This window comes from Diceros bicornis, chromosome 16 (assembly GCF_020826845.1).
Source record: "Diceros bicornis minor isolate mBicDic1 chromosome 16, mDicBic1.mat.cur, whole genome shotgun sequence".
NCBI lineage: Eukaryota > Metazoa > Chordata > Mammalia > Perissodactyla > Rhinocerotidae > Diceros > Diceros bicornis.
This window is the reverse complement of record NC_080755.1, coordinates 14,219,812-14,242,563: the sequence shown is the minus strand read 5'-3', so window position 1 is coordinate 14,242,563 and position 22,752 is coordinate 14,219,812. Positions and strand designations below refer to the sequence as shown.

The window sequence follows — 22,752 nt, the reverse complement described above, 5'->3', positions numbered from 1 at the left end:
AAGGGTCACTCCACCAAACAGACATAGCAATCCTAAATGTGTATGTGCCAAATAAGAGCTACAAAATAGGCAAAGCAAAAGCTGACAGAACTGAATGGAGAAACGACACCTCCACAATTTTAGTTGAAGACTTCACCGTTCCTCTCTCAACAACTGATAGAACTAGACAGAAAAACAGCAAAGCTATAGAAAAATGCAACAACACCATCAACCAAGTGGATCTAATCAACATCTATAGAACATTCCACTTAGTAGAATACACATTCTTTCCATGAAACACTTACCAAGATAGATTATATCTTGAGCCATAAAGCAAACCTCAACAAATTTAAAGGAAAAGCACTGCTGAGAGGGAAATTTATAGCACCAAATGCATACATTAGAAAATAGGGGAAAGTCTGAAATAAAAAATCTAAGTTCCCATATCTCTTAAGAACCTAGAAAAAGAGAAAAATCAACCCAAAGCAAGCAGAAAAAGCAAATAATAATGAGTAGAAGTCAATAAAACTAGACACAGAAAAATAATAGAGAAAAATCAATGAAACAAACAGCCAGTTCTTTGAAAAGATCAATAAAATTGACAATCCTCTAGCAAGACAAAGGAAAAATAAAGGCACAAATTACCAATATCAGGAATGATCAGGATATATATCACTACACACCCTGAAGACATTAAAAGAAGTAGAATCCTAGGAACAACTCTACATACATAAAATTGACAGGCTGGATGAAATGAATCAATTCCATGAAAACACAAACTACCAAAACAAACCCAATATGAAAGAGATCATTTGAAGAGCCCATTCCTACAAATGAAGGTGAATGTGTAATTTAAAAACTCCTGAAAAAGAAATCTCCAGGCCCAGAGTGTTTCACTAGACAATTGTACCAAACATTTAAAAAAGAATTAATACCAATTCTCTTTTGGTATTAATTAATTAGAATTAATACAATCTCTCTCAAACAATAAAAGAGGAAAAAAAGAAACAGCTAATAAACCAGTTCAGCAAAGTAAAGGATATAAGATCAATATACAAAAATCAATGAATAATCTAAAATTGAAATTAAGAAAGCAATGCCATTCACAAAAACATCAAAAAGAATAAAATACTTAGGAATAAATTTAACCTAAGTACAAGACTTGCACACTAAAAACTATAAATTAAAGAAAACTTACATAAAGACATCAAGTCATGGACTGCAAGACTTAATATTATTAAAATGGCAATAGTCCCCACATTGATCTATACATTCAACGCAGTCCTCATCAAAATTACAATTGCTATTTTTGAAAAAATGGACAAGGTGATCCTAAAATAAATATGAAAATACAAAGGACTCAGAAGAGCCAAAACAATCTTGAAAAGAAGAACAAAGTTGGAAGACAGCCTTTGCCACAATCCTTACTACAAAACTACAGTAATCAAGACTGTGGTACTGGCATACGGGCAGACATACAGGCCAACAGAATAAAACTGCGAGTCCAGAAATACACATCTATGGTCAACTGATTTTCTCTCCAAGGGTGCCAAGACCATTCAATGAATAGGCAATGAATAGTCTTTTCACCAAATGGTGCTGGGATAATTGGATATTCACATTCAATAGAACAAATCTGGACCTGTACCTCATCCCATATACAAAAATTAACCCAGAATGGATCAAAAACCTAAATGAAAGAGTTAAAACTATAAAACTCTTAGAAGAAAATATAGGCATAAATCTTCATGGCCTTTGTTTGACTAGGCAATGGTTTCTCAGATATGACACCAAAAGCAAGAGCAACCAAAGAAAAAGCAGACTGGATTACATCAAAATTTAAAACTTTCCCTCTGCAAAAGACCCCAATTAAGAGGATGAAAAGACAAAGCTACAGGCTGTGAGAAAATATTTGGAAACCATATATCTGACAAAGGACTAGTATCTAGAATGTAAAGAACTCTCAAAATTCAAGAGTATAAAAACAAACAGCACAATTAGAAACTGGGTAGAGGGCCGGCCCCGTGGCTTAGTGGTTAAGTGCACGCACTCCACTACTGGCGGCCCAGGTTCGGATCCCAGGCGCGCACCAAGGCACCGCTTCTCTGGCCATGCTGAGGCTGCATCCCACGTACAGCAACTAGAAGAATGTGCAACTATGACATACAACTATCTACTGGGGCTTTGGGGAAAAAAAGGAGGAAGACTGGCAATAGATGTTAGCTCAGAGCTGGTCTTCCTCAGCACAAAGAGGAGGATTAGCACGGATGTTAGCTCAGGGCTGATCTTCCTCAAAAAAAAGAAAGTGGGTAGAAGACGTAAAGAGATATTTCAGCAAAGAGGATACATAGATGGCAAAGAAACACATGAAGACATGTTTGACATCATTAAGAAATACAAATTAAAACCATGAGATATCACTGCAAACCTATCCAAATAGCTAAAATAAAAAACAGTGACACCATCAAATTCTGGCAAGAATGTAGAGAAAGTAGATCATTCATATACTGCTGATGAGAATCTAAAATGGTACAGCCACTATGGGAAACATTTGACAGTTTCTTAAATAATTAAATATACAACTACCATGCACTAGCAATTATACTCCTGGGTATTTATACCAGAGAAATGAAAATTTTTGTTTACTCTAAAACTGGTACATAAATGCTTACAGCAGCCTGATTCATAATAGACAAAACTGGAAACAATCCAGCTATCCTTCAATGGGTGAATGGTTAAACAAACTGTGATATATCCATACCATGGAATACTATTCAGCAATAAAAAAGGAACTACTGCTATATGAAACAACCTAGATTAAACTCCAGAGAATTAGGTTGAGTGAGAAAAGTCAATCCCAAAAGGTTACACACTGTATGATTCCATTTATATAACTTTCTTGAAACGACAAAATTATAGAAATGGAAAACAGGTTAGCGGTTGCTAGGAATTAAGGAGGCAGTAGGGGCAAAACAGAAGTGGGTTTGACCACAAAGGGACAAACATGAGGGATCTTTGTGGTGATGGAAATGTACTGTACCTAGATTGCACCAATGTCAATATACTGGTTGTAATATAGTTTTACAAGATGTTACCGTGAGGGGAAACTGGGTAAAAGGAACTCAGAATCTCTTTGTATTATTTCTTATAACTGCATGTGATTCTATAATTATCTCAAAATACAGTTTAAATTTTTCTTAAATTGCTTTTAAAACACACACACACGGTAACCCGCAGAAGAATTTAATTTTAAAATCTGATACATTATAACATCACACTGAAAATATTTCTAGTTACCAGAAAATATCTCTTTCATTTTTAAGAAAAAATCCAACACATAATTCAGCTTTACCTTATCTGAACCTAAAATAATACAATTTATTAAATATAAAGTTGGTAAGGTTACAGTTTTAGCAGTGACAGGCATACCTGCAGCACTTACTAAAAACAACTTGGTCAGCACAGGGAGCATAAATGAACCAATATTCTTTACCACAAATTCCATCTAAAAATGGAGATAACTCCATGCTTTGCAAGGAAAATAATAAAATATGCTGAAAATACTAGGCAAGATTTTATGTGAAATGCTTTGAGGAGACAAATATAAAAGGAATATAAGCTGATTATTCAGGAAAAGAAAATATTAAGCTTATTCTACCACAAAGAACCCATTTACCATAAGAGTTCTTTTACTTATGTTAAAATATACCTAACTTTAAAGGCTTGCACCAATATATGCAGGATTTGTAGGTAGGCTAAATAAGACACAGGTTCATCCATTTTTACTAATAGATTAACAATACAAAGTAATCAGTGAACAGTGAGTGAAGATTAAAATATTAAGATTAAAATATTAAGATTAGAAAATCAGTATAAGAACCTACTATCTTTGTCTGCTGATTCACTTTTTTATCTTCTAGATCCTTGAATTTTGATCGAAACGAGACCATCTTCTCTTGAAGTTCTGGTGTACACAGTTCATACACATCCAACATAAGAGGAAATTTAACATCCTATATAAACCAAAAAGAAAACAAAAATGTGTAAACAGACTTATAAAAGTAGTTATTTAAAATATCTATCACACTTTTAAAGCAGTGCCTTCATATGCAAATAAAGTCGAAAATAAAATCTGTAAAAGTCATTTGGAAATCTATACAGTTGAAAATATCACAGTGCTTATTTTCAATCTGGTCCTAACTTAAGGTAAGTTTTTAAAACTTTTTTCCCATTAAACATTTTAACGCATGAAACTGACCACAGAGAAATTACCAAAATTTATATGACAAAGAAACATTTCAGAAATATCAGACTAGTTGCTGTGAAAATAATGGATACCTAAAACCAGCAGTGGAGTCAATTTACAAATGGGGTCACTTATGACTTTAATTTGAAATACAATTTTACATAGAAACAATAGTGATACAGTTCAATAACTAATATTAATATATTTAAAGTTAACACTAGTAGATAACTTCAACTACATTTAACCTTCTCATATAACACTAAGTATATTTCAAAATGTATTATGAATTTCAGCTCAAGAGGCTAGAATTCTACCTCTCCCAAGGATCAGGGACTCTGTTCAATAAAACAGCTAAATCATTAGCCTGGCTCCTACATCAAGAGATTACAATTTAAGTACTCTTTGGGCATCAGTAATTTAACACTCTCCTTTAACCTGGAATAAGGAATCACCTAGAACAGAGAGGGGTGTTATACTACCCCTCACCCCTCTCCCATCCCCAAACCTACAGGATCAGTATCTCTGAAGTTGAGGATCTGATCTAAAGCAATGTTTCTGGGGAGTGGGGGGCATTCATCAGAATTATCTAGGAATCTTTTGAAAATTTAAGAACTCAGGCCCCGCTCAATTAGAAGCGGGGTGGGGGGAGAAGGAGGAGAAGCCAGACATGTGTATGACTTAAAATAAAAATAACAATAGAGCATTCCAATACACATTCCCGGTTAAGAACCACTCATCTAATGTTAATAACTTCCCTATGTACAGTATTTCGAAGAAAGTTTAATTATCCCTAAAGGAATAAAGAAACCTACTGTTAGGGACTGCCTTCAAAGAATTATAATATTTTATTATACTAAAGTTCATTACTAACCTTAAGAACTTTAGCATTCACAGATTCCTTCTCTTTATAAAAAAAGCGAACCATCTGAATAGTTAAATAAGCAGGTAGCCGGCTGATCTTGGACTGAGGAGAGAAAATGGAAAGAATTCCTATTACATGCAAATACCACACAAGTTTTTAATTCTTTGGTTTGGTGAAAACAAAGACTGGGTAATATTAATTAACTGGAAACCTTTCAACAAAACAGAGTTCTATTTCAAAAGGAATGTACAACTTACAGATTTGATGTACAAAGCATTTCTTTGCAATGTAGGAGACTGTTTGGTGATTTCTTCCTGAAGTCGCTAAAAAAGAACATAACAGTAGACCAAACATCAGTTTTAAAGAATTTTTTCGGCAACATAGAATCAAATCTTTAATTCTTTTAAAAATTAATACTACTTAATAGACAACATACAGTATGTGGATAGATTCATACCACTGAGAAATAATTTGAATGAAGACAATGTGGGAAGGCTTTTAGATATGGTTCAGTTTTTAAAAGGCATCAAATAACTTATACTGGTGTGAACTTCTCAGAATGTAAATAATGTTTGAAGTTTTTTAATTATGACCCAAATGTTGCTCAGATTCTGAGAGTTTATATTGTATTTTATATAACATAAAAAAGCCTTTTATGGCATTCCTCTACTTATGGATTACCAGAATATTCATATTAGAGGAAAATTAAGAGAATGTAGGAAACCCTTGTTCTTCATGCTTTATGCATAAAAGCCTTCCAGAATCAATTTTTGTTAAATTTGAGGTCAATTATTGTTAAATTTGAGGAAAGTCATACTACAGAAAACCTCTGTTAATCTAACGAACGTGGGAAAGACTTTAGCCATTATACATATCTTAACCATCATGTCTGCCTTTCCACTCCTTACAGCCTGTGGGATATTAGGCAAGACAGTTATCCCCTCTGGGCACCATTTGTACATGGTGATACTACTACCTACATTATAGTACTGCTGTTAGAATTACATGAGTTAGTACATGTAGAAAACTGGGAAAACTATTTGGCATATATTCCATGTCCAATAAACATTAGCTACTATTTCTAATATCAAAAAAATTAGCACTACTATGGGGCTGGCCCCATGGCCTAGTGGTTGAGTTTGGCACCCTCCACTTTGGCAGCCTGGGTTCATGGGTTCAGATCCCAGGCACGGACCTACACCACTCGTCAGCCATGCTGTGGCAGCGACCCACATACAAAACAGAGGAAGATTAGCACAGATGTTAGCTCAGGGCTAATCTTCCTCAAGCAAAAAAAAAAAAAAAAAAAAAGGAAGATTGGCAACAGATATTAGCTCAGGGCAAATCTTCCTCAGCAAAAAAAAAAAAAAAAATAGCACTACTAATATACTCTGCTTTAATATTAACACACAAGAAATCAGTGCTGAAACAATTTACTGTTATTTTACCATAAACATGTTACACGTGTGTAAAAAATCTTTATAAGTTTGATTTTTAAAAATTACTAATCACATTACAAAAGGAATCACCGAGGAGTAACTTTTTAACATTTAATCAAGTTTACTCAGTAGCAAAGAGGTAAAGAAATGTGGAGCCAAATTACTCAAGAATAATCAGAACAAGCTAAAAAATTACCAAGACAATAAATACATCTCATAAATACATGTTTTTCAAGAAAGCATATCTGGTGCAATGCATACAGGTAAGCTGTATGTATTATCACCAATCCACTATCATCTAGAAGTTTCCAAGGATATTTAGTTTTCCCGGAATTTATAAAATTATGAAGAAAATATCATCCTGGAGAGTCCCTGCCGAAACATTTCATTCCACACTCTCCAATTAATACTTTTAACTCCATGTTTTGATGCCCTGAAACTTGCACATCATGATTTCTTACAGGACTCTTGGTGGTGAGCTAGTATTTGTATGCTTTTAAAATGAACTTCTCTTAAAAGCCATTACGCCTCACCACAACTCTCCCCTCAGTATCACAGGACTAAGAACATCACTATTTATCTGTCTGCTTCTTACGTCTACGTTTATCAACTTTTCCCCTAATCAATCTTACCCCATCTGTAGGTGGGAGCTCCCCAATGACAAATTATCTTGTTTATCAATGTAATCCCTCCCCAATTCACTGTTTTTCTTTCAAGAGATGTACATATTCCCCAAACCACATCAAATTAATAAGTTAGCAAGCAAAACTGTTATATTTTATCAATCTGCTCATTAAAGTGCATTCTTTAGTATGGCACTGGAAAAAGAGTACTAATTGAATAGAGCAAGTTCTAGATCTGACTCTGCCACAAACCAACAAAGTCACTTAAATTCTAGGGCCTCAACTGCAATACCAGTGCAATGGCAGAATGACTCTATGGCCTGATTTGCACAGTACGATCACAGTTTATACCTCATAATTATTAAAATACCCTCTTACAACACCCTCAGAGGCCTCCTGTGAGCCTCTGGTCACAACATTTTTGTCAAGTGATCAGTACACAATCTTGTTTTATGTGTGTTTCTGTTTAATGACACTTTACCTAACGTACACTGTTGATTCACTAACATTGAACTCACAGCAAACTACACTATAACTCGTCCCTGAACGATGCTTATCTAACAAACGTTATTTTCTCCGTAAGGCATATCACAGCCTTCTTGCACTTACAACACTAGGCAGCACTTCAGCACCAGGCCTGAAGGTCATTTTAAACAGCAAAATCACCAACTTTTTGCAAAAAATGCAGCACTAAAATTACCTGAGAAAGGACACTTTTTTATAGTATCATAGCTGAAACAATAAGGCAGAGATCACCTTTCTGGATCTCAGGTGGGATGGTGTGTGTAAGGAGATTCAAAATTTTTGCCACTCTGGGCACGTCTACAAACAACTGTGAAAGCATTACGAGTACTGATGTTGGGGTTACAAACAAATTTTAGCGAGCAGGTGCATTTGCAAATATGGAATCCACGAATAATGACGATCAACTGTAATCATCCTTACCAATTTAAGTCCTGTAAAAAGATACTTGACTTCTTGATTGATAAAACAGCTGAGCTGAAGCTGATTTTCCTTTCCTTTAGTGACTTCTTCTTCTTCAGACTCTGTACATTTCATGCTTTGCAAAATAAGATAAGGAATATTCCAACAGGCCTTCAATTTGTTATACAATCTTGAATGTAAACTACCCTAATGCTATTAAAATTAATAGTATAATTCATTAGTATTTAAAACATTTTGATTTCCCCATAGAGATTCAACAAACTTAAAAATGCTCATCTGCTTAGCAACAATACTAAGAAATCCATGTGTGTAAAAGGATAAACTCTAAACAAACAGAAACTGGTATTTATACAGTCTTAAAAACCCAAAGATACATAAACAGAAATCTTGTCTAAGTTTCTACCCATGACCTAGAAAATAGTACTTCCCTAAATTCATGTTTTATAAATTGGTTCAATCTCATGTACATAATATATACTCCATTTCATACAATTAAAAATTTATTCTCTATGAGATGAAAAATGAGGTAGACTCTGCTAAAGATGTTCTTAGGGAAAAAATAATGAATATCCTTTAAGTGTACATTTATTTAAACTACAAGATCACGCCAATGGGTGTATTTTTCCAAATTCCTAATTTCCATGATATTTTTCAGGCATAAAAACCTCTCAAGTTTTTTTCTTCATAGCCCACCCACCACTCCAATCAGTCAACAACGCTTTTTATACCAATTCACTTCTAATAAGTTATGAGTACAGTCTATACAGATCTTGGCTCATAAGGATACGTAGTTTCAAACTCAACTCCGAAGAACTGATCAATTAAACTTTTCTTTTTAGAAGGTGTTACTGCTGATGCAGATGAAGAATCTGTCTGCAAAAATTAAAATGAAATAAAGACTCCAATTTTACTCTATATAGATATTAATGTGTATTTCCTCCCACACAATCCAGTTTAGTAATACATATTTAAGCTTTTTAAAATGTAATCCCTTTCTGTAAAATCCTTCTACTATTCAAAAAACATTACCAAAAGACCACAGATGCTCAATAATATCAACTGATTAAGATTAATAAATAACACATTGAATTCAAGCGTCAAATGTAAGCTTTCAAATTCTGACTACAGACTGAACATCTAAAGTATTCAAGTACATGTCTATCTATTAAGATGAATTTATTTCAATCCTTTGGGGTGGGGAATCAAGGTATACTGAAAGACTATAATCACAAATATATTTCAATCACCTCTTTAACAGAATCATCCTCTATGGCTTCCAATTTCTGTTGCAATACTCGCATCATTTGTATCCAACACTCATTAGCATCCTGTAATTTAAAAAATGACACAGTAAGTAATTCTGGCTGTGACAGTGTTTGTTCTATAAAATTCTTCTATAATAATTACTATTTCCTTAGTGAAGGGGAAGAAAGCTGTTTTTTTCTTTAAAAATATTAAGCCAAATTAGATATTACATGATCTTCAAAACAATGAAGAATTCCAGAATAGTTGATTCACTCATTCAAGAGATGTTTACTGAGCTCCTAATTATCCTAAGCACTGTTCTAGACACTAGGAATACACAGCAGTGAGCAAAACAGAAAAAGTCCAAAAATAGAAAAAGTTTATGAGGGACATATATAAACAAAATATAACATAAATTCAAGTGAAGAGAAGAGTTATGAAGGAAAAAAAAGCAATATGGGAGCAGAAAGTGATTAGGGAAAGGACAGTGTGCTATTTCAATAGGATAGTCAAGGAAAGCCTCTCTGATGCCTTGACATTTGAGCTGTGAGATCTGAACAAGGTGAGGAAGTCAGCCACATACTTATCTGAGAGCCAAAGGAACGAAAGCAAAGGCTCTGCAGAAAGAGGATACTTGGAGGGTTTAAAAACAGCTAAGTAGCCAGTGTATCTGGAGAGAAGTGAGCAAGGGGGAGAGTGGCCCATGAGGAGCTCAGAGAGGTAGCCAGGGGCTAGACTATTCAGGACTAGGATAGAAAATCACTAAGAGGTATTGAACAAGGAACCATCTTATTTACATTTTTAAAAGGACTCTAGGGGATGTGGGGGTAACTCTGCAGAGGGACAAAAGCAGAAGCAAAATGATCAGTTAACAGATTATTGCACCACTCCAGGCAAGAGATAAGAGTGGTGTGATCTAGAGAGGACTGATATCCGCATTTCCAAATACACTTTAATAAGTATGGTAAGTATAGGAAACCTAAGTTTGACATTTACAAAATGAAAACCATAGAACCTTGCCCTGATTACCTGTTGAAGATACTGTCCTTGTTCGCCCTTCTCTGCGAACTGTGGAAAAGCCATGTGCAAAAACTGCAGTAGAATAATAGGTGGAATACTAGAAGAAGTTTTATCCATGGAATCAAACAAATCTCTAAGGGCTTAAAAACAAAGCAAACACTGCCTTAGTAAAATAGTGACATATTTAATACATGCTACAGTAAATTAATTCTCGATTAATACAAATAACTGCTTAATAACTATTTTTAAGTATATCTATCCCTTTTGCAATTGTTGGATTCCTAATAAGAAAAAGATTTGTTTTTAAATCTTAAAGAACTCACCAGAAGACACTATAATGCAATCACTAGCTATAAACAACTTCTGAGCCCTGCCTCTTCATCTTTCTCTCCTTGCCAGCCTTTGTCTTCCCAAACAAAGCAGGGTATATTCACTCAATACAGAGAACACATAACCTCTGTCTAGGGACCAAACAGGCATAATGTTACTGTTCCGCCACTATGCCGTTACCAGGCACCTCCCTCTAAGCCCATACTTGGTTCCCGTCTACTGAACTCCTGAACATTGAAAACTGGCTCCTTAAACATACTTTCTGACTCTACTGAACAGCTAAGAACCAAAACTAATTCACGTTCTTCAAAATCTTTCCTCTGCTTATTCCCTCTCACCATCACAAATCCCATGGTCACAGACTTGGCCCTGCTCTTGGAGTACAGAATACTTTTCCTCTGCTGACTTCCCTTACTTCACGTATAGCAAAACTCTAATCTAGCTTATCTTGACTTGTTTTGTTAATTAAGATGTGAACTGTTATCTATCATTATTAAACACACGGAAGCCCAGCAAATACTACATCTCAGCACAAAGCAAGTGCTCAATAAAATGTTCCTGAAAAAACAACTAAACACAATGTTTAAAAAATATTTTTAGAGGGAGGGCTGAAATTTAGACATTACTCCCAAGCTAATTATTTTTAAAATAAAAGAGCCTAAAGTATAACAACACTTTAAAGCATACACTATTCAAAAAAAAGATGATTTAAGATTTAATATATAACACGAACAGAGTATCTCAAAGTTCTAATGAGACATGACAACAACTAAATGCAATGTGTGATCCTAAACTGGCTCCTGAAGCAAAAAAGAAAAACAACTTTATAATGGGCAATATTGGGTCAACTGGCAAAATTTAAATAAAGTCAGTAACTTGGAGTACTATATCAGCATTAAACTCCGAGATTTTGAAAACTAATAATTGTCTTGTAGTTATTAATGTCCTTATTCTTACAAAATACATATTGAAATATTCAGGAATAAAAGACATGATGCCTGCAATTTACTCTCAAATGGTTCAGAAGAAAAGAACAGGCATTATAGAGAAGGATGAATCAGATGTGACAACAAGTAATCAGTGAATTTTTGCAACTTTTCAGCAAATTTAAATTTAGTTCAAAATAAAAAAGTTAAAAAGTCAAGAAGCAAAAAAATAAAGAACAGTATTTTTCATCTCATCAATACTGCAAGTCTCCTACATGACACTGGAGAGTAATTCTGAGTTACTCTTAGATACACAAACAATCAAATGAACTAGATATATATATGATCACATCTTCTCATTAAAAACTTCATTTCAACAAATCTACCTTCAGGAAAAAAGGTCAGAGAAAAATCTAACTCCAAATGATGCAAAGAAACCTACTGTTTTTAGTATTAAAAATTAATGGTTAATCACAACGAGATACCACCTCACACCCCTAGGATGGTTATAATCAAAGACAGACAATACCAAACGTTAGTAAGGACACAAAGAAATCGGAACCCTCATACGTGCTGGGAGGAATGTAAAATGATGCAGCTGCTTTGAAAGACAGTCTAGCAGTTCCCCAAAAGGTTAAATATAGTTACCATATGATCCAGCAATTCCACTCCTAGATATTTACCCAAGAGAAATGAAAACATATGTCCACATGAAGACTTGTACACAAATGTTTAGCAATATTTATAATGGAAAGTGCAAACTATCCAAATGTCTATTAATAACGAAAGGATAAATGAAATGTGGTATACCCATACAATGGACTCTTATTCAGCAATAAAAAGGAATGAAGTACTGATACATGCTACAATCTGGATGGCCCTTGAAAACATTCTAAGTGGAAGAAGCCAGTCAAAAAGACTACATACTGTGCAATTGCACTTACATCAGAAGTCCAGAATAGGTAAATCTACAAGACGGACAGTGGCTGCATAAGGCTGGGAGTGGTGAGGGGAAAACAGGGTGACTGCTAAATGTTAGAGTTTCTTTTTGAAGTGAGGAAAATGTTCTAAAATTGACTGTGGTGATGGTTGCACAACTCTGAGAATATACTAAAAAACAATGAATTGTACATTTTAAATGGGTGAATTGTATGATATGTGAATTATATCTCAATAAAGCTGTTACCAAGAAAAAAAGCACGGCTATAAAAAACCCCATCAACCTAGCCCAATGATTTAAGCGAGTACTCATTTGTAAAACTGTCCCAAAATGGGGTAGGAGGATATATGGTCTCATGTAATTAAGAAGTAAGTTACCGCTATCCTTTAAAAATTTCTATTTCTCCTCATACCTCATACACCACTTCCTTACACTAATTCTCACTAAGACTCTCTTTTATAATGATCATGACAACTATAATAAAATCTATCTCCGGATATCCCCAAAGATATATTTTACTAATAGAACCTAAAGCCCAAATTATAATTTAATCCAAAAAAATCCAAAGCTTTTCTTTTTCAAAAAGGACAGACATCACTGGTTTATAATTTAGATAATAAAATAAGTCACAAGTTGTTTAACGTAAGTGTTAAGTACTCCAATTTTAACGAGGTGATCACATTTTGTAAATTGAAAGGTACTAAACAAATTGTGAGTTAAAAAATCATTTACTCAATACTATAACGCCCTCTCAAAAAGTAGTATACTTAAGATACTGACCTGCAGTAATATACTGTGCTGAAGCCATTTCCCCTGACGCTCTCAAGGCACCTGCATACCTAGGAACATTAAGGCAGATTTAAATAACAGGATTCAGGGGCCAGCCCTGTGGCATAGTGGTTAAGTTCGGCGCACTCCACTTCAGCAGCCCAGGTTTATGGGTTCGGATCCCAGGCACAGACCTACACCACTCATCAGCCATGCTGTGGCAGCAACCCACATACAGAATAGAGGAAGACTGGCAACGGATGTTAGCTCAGGGAGAAACTTCCTCACCAAAAAAAAAAAAGAGAGAGACACATTTAATGTCCACTATTACAAAGCAAATAATACAATTTCAGAAATAACAAAGAAAAAAGCATTAGATTAAAAACATTAAATCCAAATCAATACACCTACATTCAACACTAACTTGCTATATAACATTAAATAAATCACTTAAATTTCAAGTCAGTTTGCTCACCTATAAAAGGAGGGGTTTCTATTAAAATGATTTCTAAATTCACTTTCAGCTTTATGATTTTCAGTTAATTTACAACAGCACAAAGGACTGCCTATCCAAAAGAAATATTCAAACCATAGTATTTACTAATACAACTTATGACTAAAGATCAGAAATTATCATTCAGATAATATCAAACATTGGGGGATGGGAGACTGTATATTCACCATGATAAAACCATGAGTGACTAAAATGAAAAAGACTGATATTACCCAAGATTGGCAAGAATGTAGAACAAGCAGAACTACTGATACAGTCAATAACATGGATGAATCTCAAAAACTATGCTGAGTGAACTAACTCAAACCAAAAAAAAAAGTACATTCTGTATATTTATTTTAAGTTCCAGAATGCAGAAAACTGATATGAGATCAGTAGCTGCCTGGGGAGTTGGGCTGTGGGAGACGATGAAGATTGACTGGGAAAAGGTACAAGAAAACTTTCTAGGGTGATGGAAATGTTCTATAATTTGATTGTAAAATCGGTTACAGAGAATTTGCATTTGTCAAAACTGATTACACTGAACACTTAAGATATGTGAATTTCACTAGATGTAAATTATATTCCAATTTAAAAAAACAAAAACTCGGGGCCGGCCCAGTGGCGCAAGCGGCTAAGCGCGCACTCCACTGCAGCGGCCTGGGGTTCGCCGGTTCGGATCCTGGGCGCGCACCAATGCATTGCTTGGCAAGCCATGCTGTGGCAGCGTCCCATATAAAGTGGAGGAAGATGGGCACGGACCTTAGCCCAGGGCCAGTATTCCTCAGCAAAAAAAGAGGAGGATTGGCAGATGTTAGCACAGGGCTGATATTCCTCACAAAAAAACAAACAAACAAACAAAAAAACTCTGTGCTTCCGTAAGCAGAATGAAAGAGGTCACAGAAAACATGCTAAATTATATTCAATTAAAGAGTTTTATTTTTCTTTTTTACATTTGCTTGTATCTTTTGGAAACTGCTGCAACTAAAAAAATTTTTTAGTTTTTCAATACACAATAATTCACAATGCCTAAATTATTTATATTCATTTAAAAAAATGATAATCATAATGTTCCCTGTCAGACAGTTTATTAACTTTTTAAAAGGCAATTTTGAAGTTAAAATGAAGTACTAACAAAGCAGATATATCCCAGAACATCACTGAAATATGTAATTACATAACTTCTGCTGTTACTGAATTTTACTTCTAGTTATGGGATAACATGAGTAAGAAACTATTTCTACACTTATGGCAAAAGCTACACTAAGAATTATCAATCTTTTTTTTTTTTTAAGTAACTAAGAATAGGAAACTCATAGCTATCTATAATATCATCCCAAAAAAACTTGCATTTTCTATACCAAGAAAACATATAATTCCTAATTAAGGTAAAACCATCCAATAAGTCAAATTACATTAACACTGAACTTTACAAAGAAAAACTGTTACAAAAATAGGACGAGGAATTGAGAGGAGCACTGAGAGGTTTAAGAGACAGAAATACTGAGAGGTTTTACAGACAAAAGAACCAAGAGAATATCTTTCTAGTCTTTGACAAGTCAAAAAATAAAACTTAAGTAATGATACAGAAAACATGAAAGTAATTAATAAAGTTAACTTAATATCTATTTTACTTTATCACCTACAAAAAGAGGACATCTTGACTTTTTTTATCGTCTGTGAAATAGTCCCAATAATCATGTATCAAATCAACCCAAACATTCATCAACAGAACAATGGATAATTATTTGGTATTGTATGCACACAACGATATAATATACAGCAGGAACACAAATGAACTGCAACTACATATACATACACAACATGGATAAACCAAACACAATGAGCCAGACCCAAATGAGCACAATCTGTATGTTTCTGTTCATAAAGAGTTGAAAATAGGCAAAATTATCCATGAAGTTAGAAGTCAGGTTAGTATTAACAACTTTAGAAAGAAGGGTTAGGGTAGTGATTAGGGAGGGATAAGTGACAGGATTTTTAGTGTACTGATAGGGTTATATTTATCTCTGCTGGTTACATGGATGTGTTTGCTCTAGGATAATTCACTTGTACACTTTTCTGTATAACTCAGTAATTAAAAACACCAGCCCCGTGGCTTAGCGGTTAAGTGCGCGCACTCCACTGCTGACGGCCCAGGTTCAGATCCCGGGCGCGCACCGACATGCCGCTTCTCCGGCCATGCTGGGGCCGAGTCCCACATGCAGCAACTAGAAGGATGTGCAACTATGACATACAACTATCTACTGGGGCTTTGGGGGAAAAAATAAATAAATAAAAATTAAAAAAAAACAAACAAAAAACTTTGAGCCAAAATGAAAAGATAAAGAGATTTTATAGTGTTTCTTTTAAAACATCTGAATAGCCTTATGTAATGAATAGGGAACAAGAACATCAGAATTAAATACTTTCATTGCTACACAAGCACAAATAAATAATCCAAGCACACAGCTTAAGAAGTTAGAAAACAATAAAACAAGCCTAAGGAATATAGAAATAAGAAATTAATACAAACAAAAGTAGGATGAATCAGACAAGTGTAAGAACTAAGTGAATAAATCTAATAGCCGATTCTGTGAAAAATAAAACACACAAACCTCTGGCAAGATGATCAAGGGAAAAAATATATATGTATAACAAATAAGAAATGAATATGGGGAAAAAACATGCAGGTCCAAAAACTGAGTAACTCCTATGCTAAAATAGTTTAAAAAGATAAGAATAAATTCATAGAGGGGCCAGCCCAGTGGCGCAAGCGGTTAAGTGCGCGTGCTCTGCTTTGGCAGCCCAGGGTTCGCCCGTCCGGATCCCGGGCGCACACCGAAGCACTGCTTGTCAAGCCATGCTGTGGCGGCGTCCCATATAAAGTGAAGGAAGATGGGCATGGATGTTAGCCCAGGGCCAGTCTTCCTCAGCAAAAAGAGGAGGATTGGCAGATGTTAGCTCAGGGCTGATCTTCCTCACAAAAAAAAAAAAAAGAATTCATAGGAAAACACAAATTAGCAAAACTAACTCTGAAAGATACAGAAAATATGTATTTAAAATGCCAAAACACGGTTGAGTTCAGCCAATTTTATGGGTAAGTTCTTATCAAGAACAAGTCATTCCTATACAAATTTGAAAATGAACGTAAAATAGCAATCTAGTAATTGCTGATGGAAAAAAACTGACTTGCCAGTCTCCAGCAAGACAAAAATATGGCCATGTGATACCACTGGCACTCCACATCACAAGTTCCGCATCTGCGGATTCAACCAACTGCAAATCGAAAGGCCTATGATGGCTGTGTCTGTAATGAACATGTACAGACCTTTTTTTTTTGTCATTACTCCCTCAACAATACAGTATAACTACTATTTACATAGCATTTACATTGTATTAGGTATTATAAATAGTTTAGAGATGATTTAAAGCGTACGGGAGGATGTGCGTATGTTATATGCAAATACTACACCATTTTATACAAAGGACTTGAGCATCCAGATTTTGTTATCTGCAGGGGTCCTGGAATCAACCCCCAAAGGATACCGAGGAACAACTGTACTATCTTTTATGAGTAACTTACAGTGTTTTCAAGGGTAATTTTTATTATATACACTTTTCACTTTAGGTTCTAAATTTACAACTCCCACATTACAATAAGGTTCCACTGTTGGGCAGCATCAAGCAAACCAGATTTTACCTACAGCTATAGTTCTTGGCCCTCACAGCCTCTTCAGCTAATCCAGTCTATTTCTCTTAAATGCTCTTTCTTTCTACCCTTCATCATTATACATCTCACTCTCTAGAACCTGCCAAATAAAAACCTTTTAAGTATTTGAGGATGATCTTCAGCATTGCCAGCGTAAAACACCTTTCATGGAATTTTTCTCTCTTCTTTCATTCCTATTTTATCAGTCAGTGCCATTTTTCCAAAGACATACAATTCTATCCATGTCATCTTGTATCGATTAAGTTAGTAAGTACAAGGGCTTCCATTCTCTTGCAAAAACTGAAAATTCAAAAAGTACTTCATTTGGTTTCAAAAAACAAAATCAACAGGATGAAATCCCCTGCTTATACAAAACTCAGAGCAATAACTCCAAAACATGAAAGAGAGCTCTCTTTGGAACAGAGGCTATAAGGTATCCCAGATGAAAGAAAGAAGTAAACGGGAAGTCTTGAAAGTAAGGCAAGTCTATCCAACTAGGCACCCTGTAGGTCAGGGAGCTGGCCCAGCAAGCTACTCATTCAGATAATTTGTAATCGGGACATAAGGAAGAGAATATGGTTGCATAAGATAAGAACACAATCTTCAACAAATGAGGGAAGATCAATCCTTACATCCAAAGAGAACAGAGTTAAAGGACCAAACAGGAAAAAACCCTTTAAATAAGAATACTTCAGAGCCTCAGAGAAATAAAAGCAGGAATTATGTCCAAAAATTAAGGAGATTATAAAAAAAGAACAAAATATTGTGATAAATAAGCAGTTGTGAAACAAAGCTAATATACAAATCAGTGAAATGTATAACAAAACTGAGGCATTCTCCCAGAACACAGCAAACAAAAATAAATACAAAGTACAGAGAAGAAAAGAGACATGAAAAATAGATCCAGAAATTCTAATATTTAGAAAGTAAGTGGAAGCTAGATAAAATAGAGGAGAAACAACATCTGAAGAAATAATGGCCAAGAATGTCCCAGAGTTTAGGACAAGAATCCTCAGACTGAAAGTGCCCACTGACAGCTAAACAAGATAAATGAAAGAAAACCCACACTTACACTGCTGGAAAACTTTAAAAAACAAAAATAGAGAGAAAAACCCTAAAACTTAACAAAAAAGAATAAGAATCAAGATTGATATTAGACCTCTCATCAGTAACTACGGGCACACTAAAATAGTGGAGAAATAACTACGAACCTCTGAGAAAAGTTAACTCTAACTTTAACATTTCCCATCAAAACAGTTCTGAAACAGTATCTGTTTACTTGATAGCCTTTCTCAATTAGACTGTAAGTGCCTTGAAGACAGGTACTGTGTCTTGTTCACTGATAATACATCAGCTGCAACCCAGGCAACCTCCTATAAATACCTGACAAGTATTCACTCCAGAGAAATTTAGAAAACCTTCAGTTACTCTCAGATTTCTGCATAATCCTCCTCTTTCCTCTCTACTGCTCAGTTCTATCAAAGTATTTCACAAGCCGCTAAGGAAAAAAAAAAAATCAAAATTCATAAAGTCCAAGAATTCAAAATGCAGTTTAGAATTCTATCATACACTAAGAACTAGAAATGTATGTATCAAGACGATTGTAATAAATTTATTCAGAATTAAGTTACATATTTTTTTAAGTTACACATTTATACTCACTGAAGAGAAGCGACCCTCATTTATAGACTACTTCATAGGTTCTCAAAATACGGATAATTGTTTACTCTTTTATCTTTTGTACGGTAGTATAAAAACCAAGTTTTATTTCTTTTAAAAACCATTACTCACTGGCATAAGGACAGACATACAAATCAATGTATTTATTTCTAGACCAGAATTGAGAGTCCAGAAATAAATTTTACTTATTACATACATTATGGTCAGTTGATTTTCAACAAAGAGGCTAAGACAATTCAATGGGGAAAGATTAGTCTTTTCAACAAATGGTACTAGAGAAACTGGATATCCACATGAAAAAGAATGGGACGCCTACTTCCCACCACACATAAAAATTAACTAAAAATGCATCATAGACCCAAACGTAAAAGCTAAAACTACATCACGCTTAAAGGAAAAAAAAAAACATAGGAGTAAATCTTTGTGACCTAGAATTAGGCAATATTTTCTTACATGACACCAAAAAAAAAAAAAAAACAAGCAACAAAAGGAGAAAAAAATTAAACTACATTAAAATTTAAAACTTTTGTGCTACAAACGATACCATCAAGAAAATGAAAAGAAAACTCACAAAACGGAAGAAAATATTTGCAAATTATCTATTTGAAAAAGGACTTGTATCCAAATATATAAAGAACACTTACAACTGAATAATAAAAAGACAAACCATTTAAAACATAGGCAAAGGATCTGATCAGATATTTCTCTAAAGATACATAAATGGCCAATAAGCACATGAAAATATGCTCAACATCACTAGCCATTAGGTAAATGCAAATGAGAACCACAATGAGATACTATTTCACCCTTAGGATGGCTATAATCAAAGACATACAATAACAGGATTGGCACAGAAACAGAGAAATTGGAATTCTCTTACATTGCTAGTGAGAATGTAAAATGGTGCAGCCATTTTGGAAAACAGTTTGGCAATTCTTCAAAATGCTAACATAGAGTTACCATATGACCGAGCAATCCACTCATAACCAAGAGAAATGAAAACAAAACATCTGCACAAAAACTGGTGCTTGAATGTTTAAAGCAGCACTAGTCATGATAGCTAAAAAGTGCAACAATCCAAATGTCCATCAACTGATGAATGGATAAACAAAATGTGGTCTATCCATACAATGGATTATTATTCAGCCATAAAAAGGAATGAAGTATACATGCTACAACGTGAATGAACCTAGAAAACATTATGCTAAGTAAAAGAAGCCAATGACAAAAAGACCACACATTCTATGATTTCATTTATATGAAATGTCCAGAATCGGCAAATCTATAAGACAGAAAAGTAGATTAATGGTTGCTTAGAGCTAGAGGTTAGAAGGGTATAAAGAGTAGACTGACTGCTAATGAGTTTCTTTTAGGGGGGAAGAAAATATTCCAAAATTAGATTGTGCTGATGGTTAAACAACCCTGTAAATATAATAAAGACCATTTAATTGAATACTTTAAAAGGGTGAATTGTACGATAAATGAATTATATCTCAATAAAGCTGCTAAAAAATATATATATACACCAAACAACACTACTCATCCAAACGTGACCTCCCTCACCCAAGACGACTTAAAACATTTCTCTTCTGTCTTACCTTTTAAGGGCATCTTTGAGTTCAGGCACAGAACGAATACACTGAACTGTAGCATTCATGTAACAAGTGTTACCAAGGTTTGTCAATCCACATGGTAATTCCATCTGATTTAAGGAAAAGGATTAAATGATTTTTTATGAAATGACATAGCATATATAAATCACTAAACTTCACACTTTGAAGCAAATACAATTTACCAACTCATACCAACTTATACTCCAACTTCACTCTAAAGTAACGTTTTACTTTCCCAACAAAAATTTTTACTTGCATCATGCTGACAATCATTCTTTGTTTTAATTCCCTTCTTGAAAATAATAAAACAACAATCATATCAGTCCTGCCTCCTTTGCAGGGCTTCTCATTAGAACAAAGTAACAAAATACGCATAGAAACACTTCAAAAAAAAGAATGGCGCTACATAAATGGTAGGTGGTAAAAAATAAATAACATTTGACAAGTATGTGTTGACCAGTTTCTAAACCAACATTATTTAAATTAAGGATAAATTGTTATGTACTTTCAACACAGAAGGTTTTAAGAATTTAAATATCCCAGCATTTAAACTACTTAACCTCTTTGAGCTCGTTTTCCCACAAAATAATAGTAAATAGTTAAATGGAACTATCTGCAAGACACACATTTATTACAGATATTGACTTTATAATGAATTATCCAATTATGGAAGGACCCCTTAAGCCAACTTCAAAAGTAAAACTTTTATTTACTGCTAAAAACATACATCTTAATATAAAATCTTCAAAACATTTAGATGCTACTTTTTGAAAGTCATCTTAATAACCGCACTTCTGAAAGGTAGTGAGGTCAAATATTTAAAATGTGGTATGTCTTACAGCAGATGCTAACTGTTCTTCTGTCATGTCTTCCACAAAGACGGTTTTAGCTGAGGGTTCCTCAGGAAGAGCGTCTGCGGATCCCATCATTAGTAGAGTCATTCCCTGTTTAAAAACAAAATTTATTTTATGAAAATGCTCAAAAGTTGATCATGTTTATGTTCAATGAAAGAAGCCAGACACAGATAAACACATATTGCTTCTACTTGCCAACTAGGTAAACCTATAGAGACACAAAGTAGATTAGTGGTTGCTAGAGCTAAAGGTGGAAAGAAGGAATCAATTTAAATGAGTATGCATTTCTTTCTGGGGTGACGGCAATGTTCTAAAATTAGATTGTGGTGAAGGTTACACAACTCTGTAAATATACTAAAACTTACTGAATTGTCAAAAAAAAAAAAAATACTAGGGTGGCTGCTTCAGGCCAGAGGTCATCTGCTTATCATCAAAGAAGCACAAAGAAACTTTTCAGAGTGGTGAAACTTCTATATCTTGATTGTGGTGGTGGTTACGTGACCGTATAAAATTAACGAAATTCATCAAACTGTACACTAAAAATAGGTGAATTTTATTCTATATAAATTATACCTCAATAAAGCTAAGGGAAAACATAAATATTGTCATAAAGAAAGTTGAGAATGTTTATAATATTGGAGGGGAAAGAATTCTTCAAATGATCATTAACATTTAGTGGCACAATTTCTCCCCATAACAAGTAAACTAAGCACTGATAAAATTCTTTCTGTGAATATCTATTTGTAACTGTAACAATTATTTACATTTGAATAGAAATATTTTGAGAGCACTGAAGTTTCCATTATTGGAAAACATCAAAACAAACACATAAATTAGTTCAAAATATCTAATTTTATAATTCTACACATTATTAACCTAAGGGAGTATTTACCCTCAATATATACATAACATTCCATAGAATAGAAGAACAATGAAGCCACTGTCACCCTAAAACTCATAATCCTGAAATGTGAACAACATCTTACTTAATATCTTAATTGGAAGACATGAACACATGAAACCAAGAAAAGGGTAGGGAAAACAAAAAACAAAAATCGCCAGAAGTGGAAGTTTAAAAAA

The 22,752-nt window shown here is 34.3% G+C and overlaps 1 protein-coding gene across 2 annotated transcripts in view; it reads right to left on the bottom strand.

The window, feature by feature from the left end:
- USP14 (ubiquitin specific peptidase 14) overlaps positions 1 to 22,752 on the bottom strand; it is a 47,997-nt gene that overhangs the window by 5,811 nt on the left and 19,434 nt on the right. For both annotated transcript variants that reach the window (XM_058556850.1, XM_058556849.1), the window contains exons 4-13: positions 21,658 to 21,762; positions 20,804 to 20,907; positions 13,336 to 13,394; positions 10,369 to 10,499; positions 9,342 to 9,422; positions 8,882 to 8,967; positions 8,095 to 8,209; positions 5,345 to 5,410; positions 5,097 to 5,189; positions 3,864 to 3,992 (exon numbers count right to left, since the gene is read on the bottom strand). In XM_058556850.1, the coding sequence (XP_058412833.1) occupies positions 3,864 to 3,992; positions 5,097 to 5,189; positions 5,345 to 5,410; positions 8,095 to 8,209; positions 8,882 to 8,967; positions 9,342 to 9,422; positions 10,369 to 10,499; positions 13,336 to 13,394; positions 20,804 to 20,907; positions 21,658 to 21,762 (969 nt within the window). The remainder of the gene's footprint in view (positions 1 to 3,863; positions 3,993 to 5,096; positions 5,190 to 5,344; positions 5,411 to 8,094; positions 8,210 to 8,881; positions 8,968 to 9,341; positions 9,423 to 10,368; positions 10,500 to 13,335; positions 13,395 to 20,803; positions 20,908 to 21,657; positions 21,763 to 22,752) is intronic.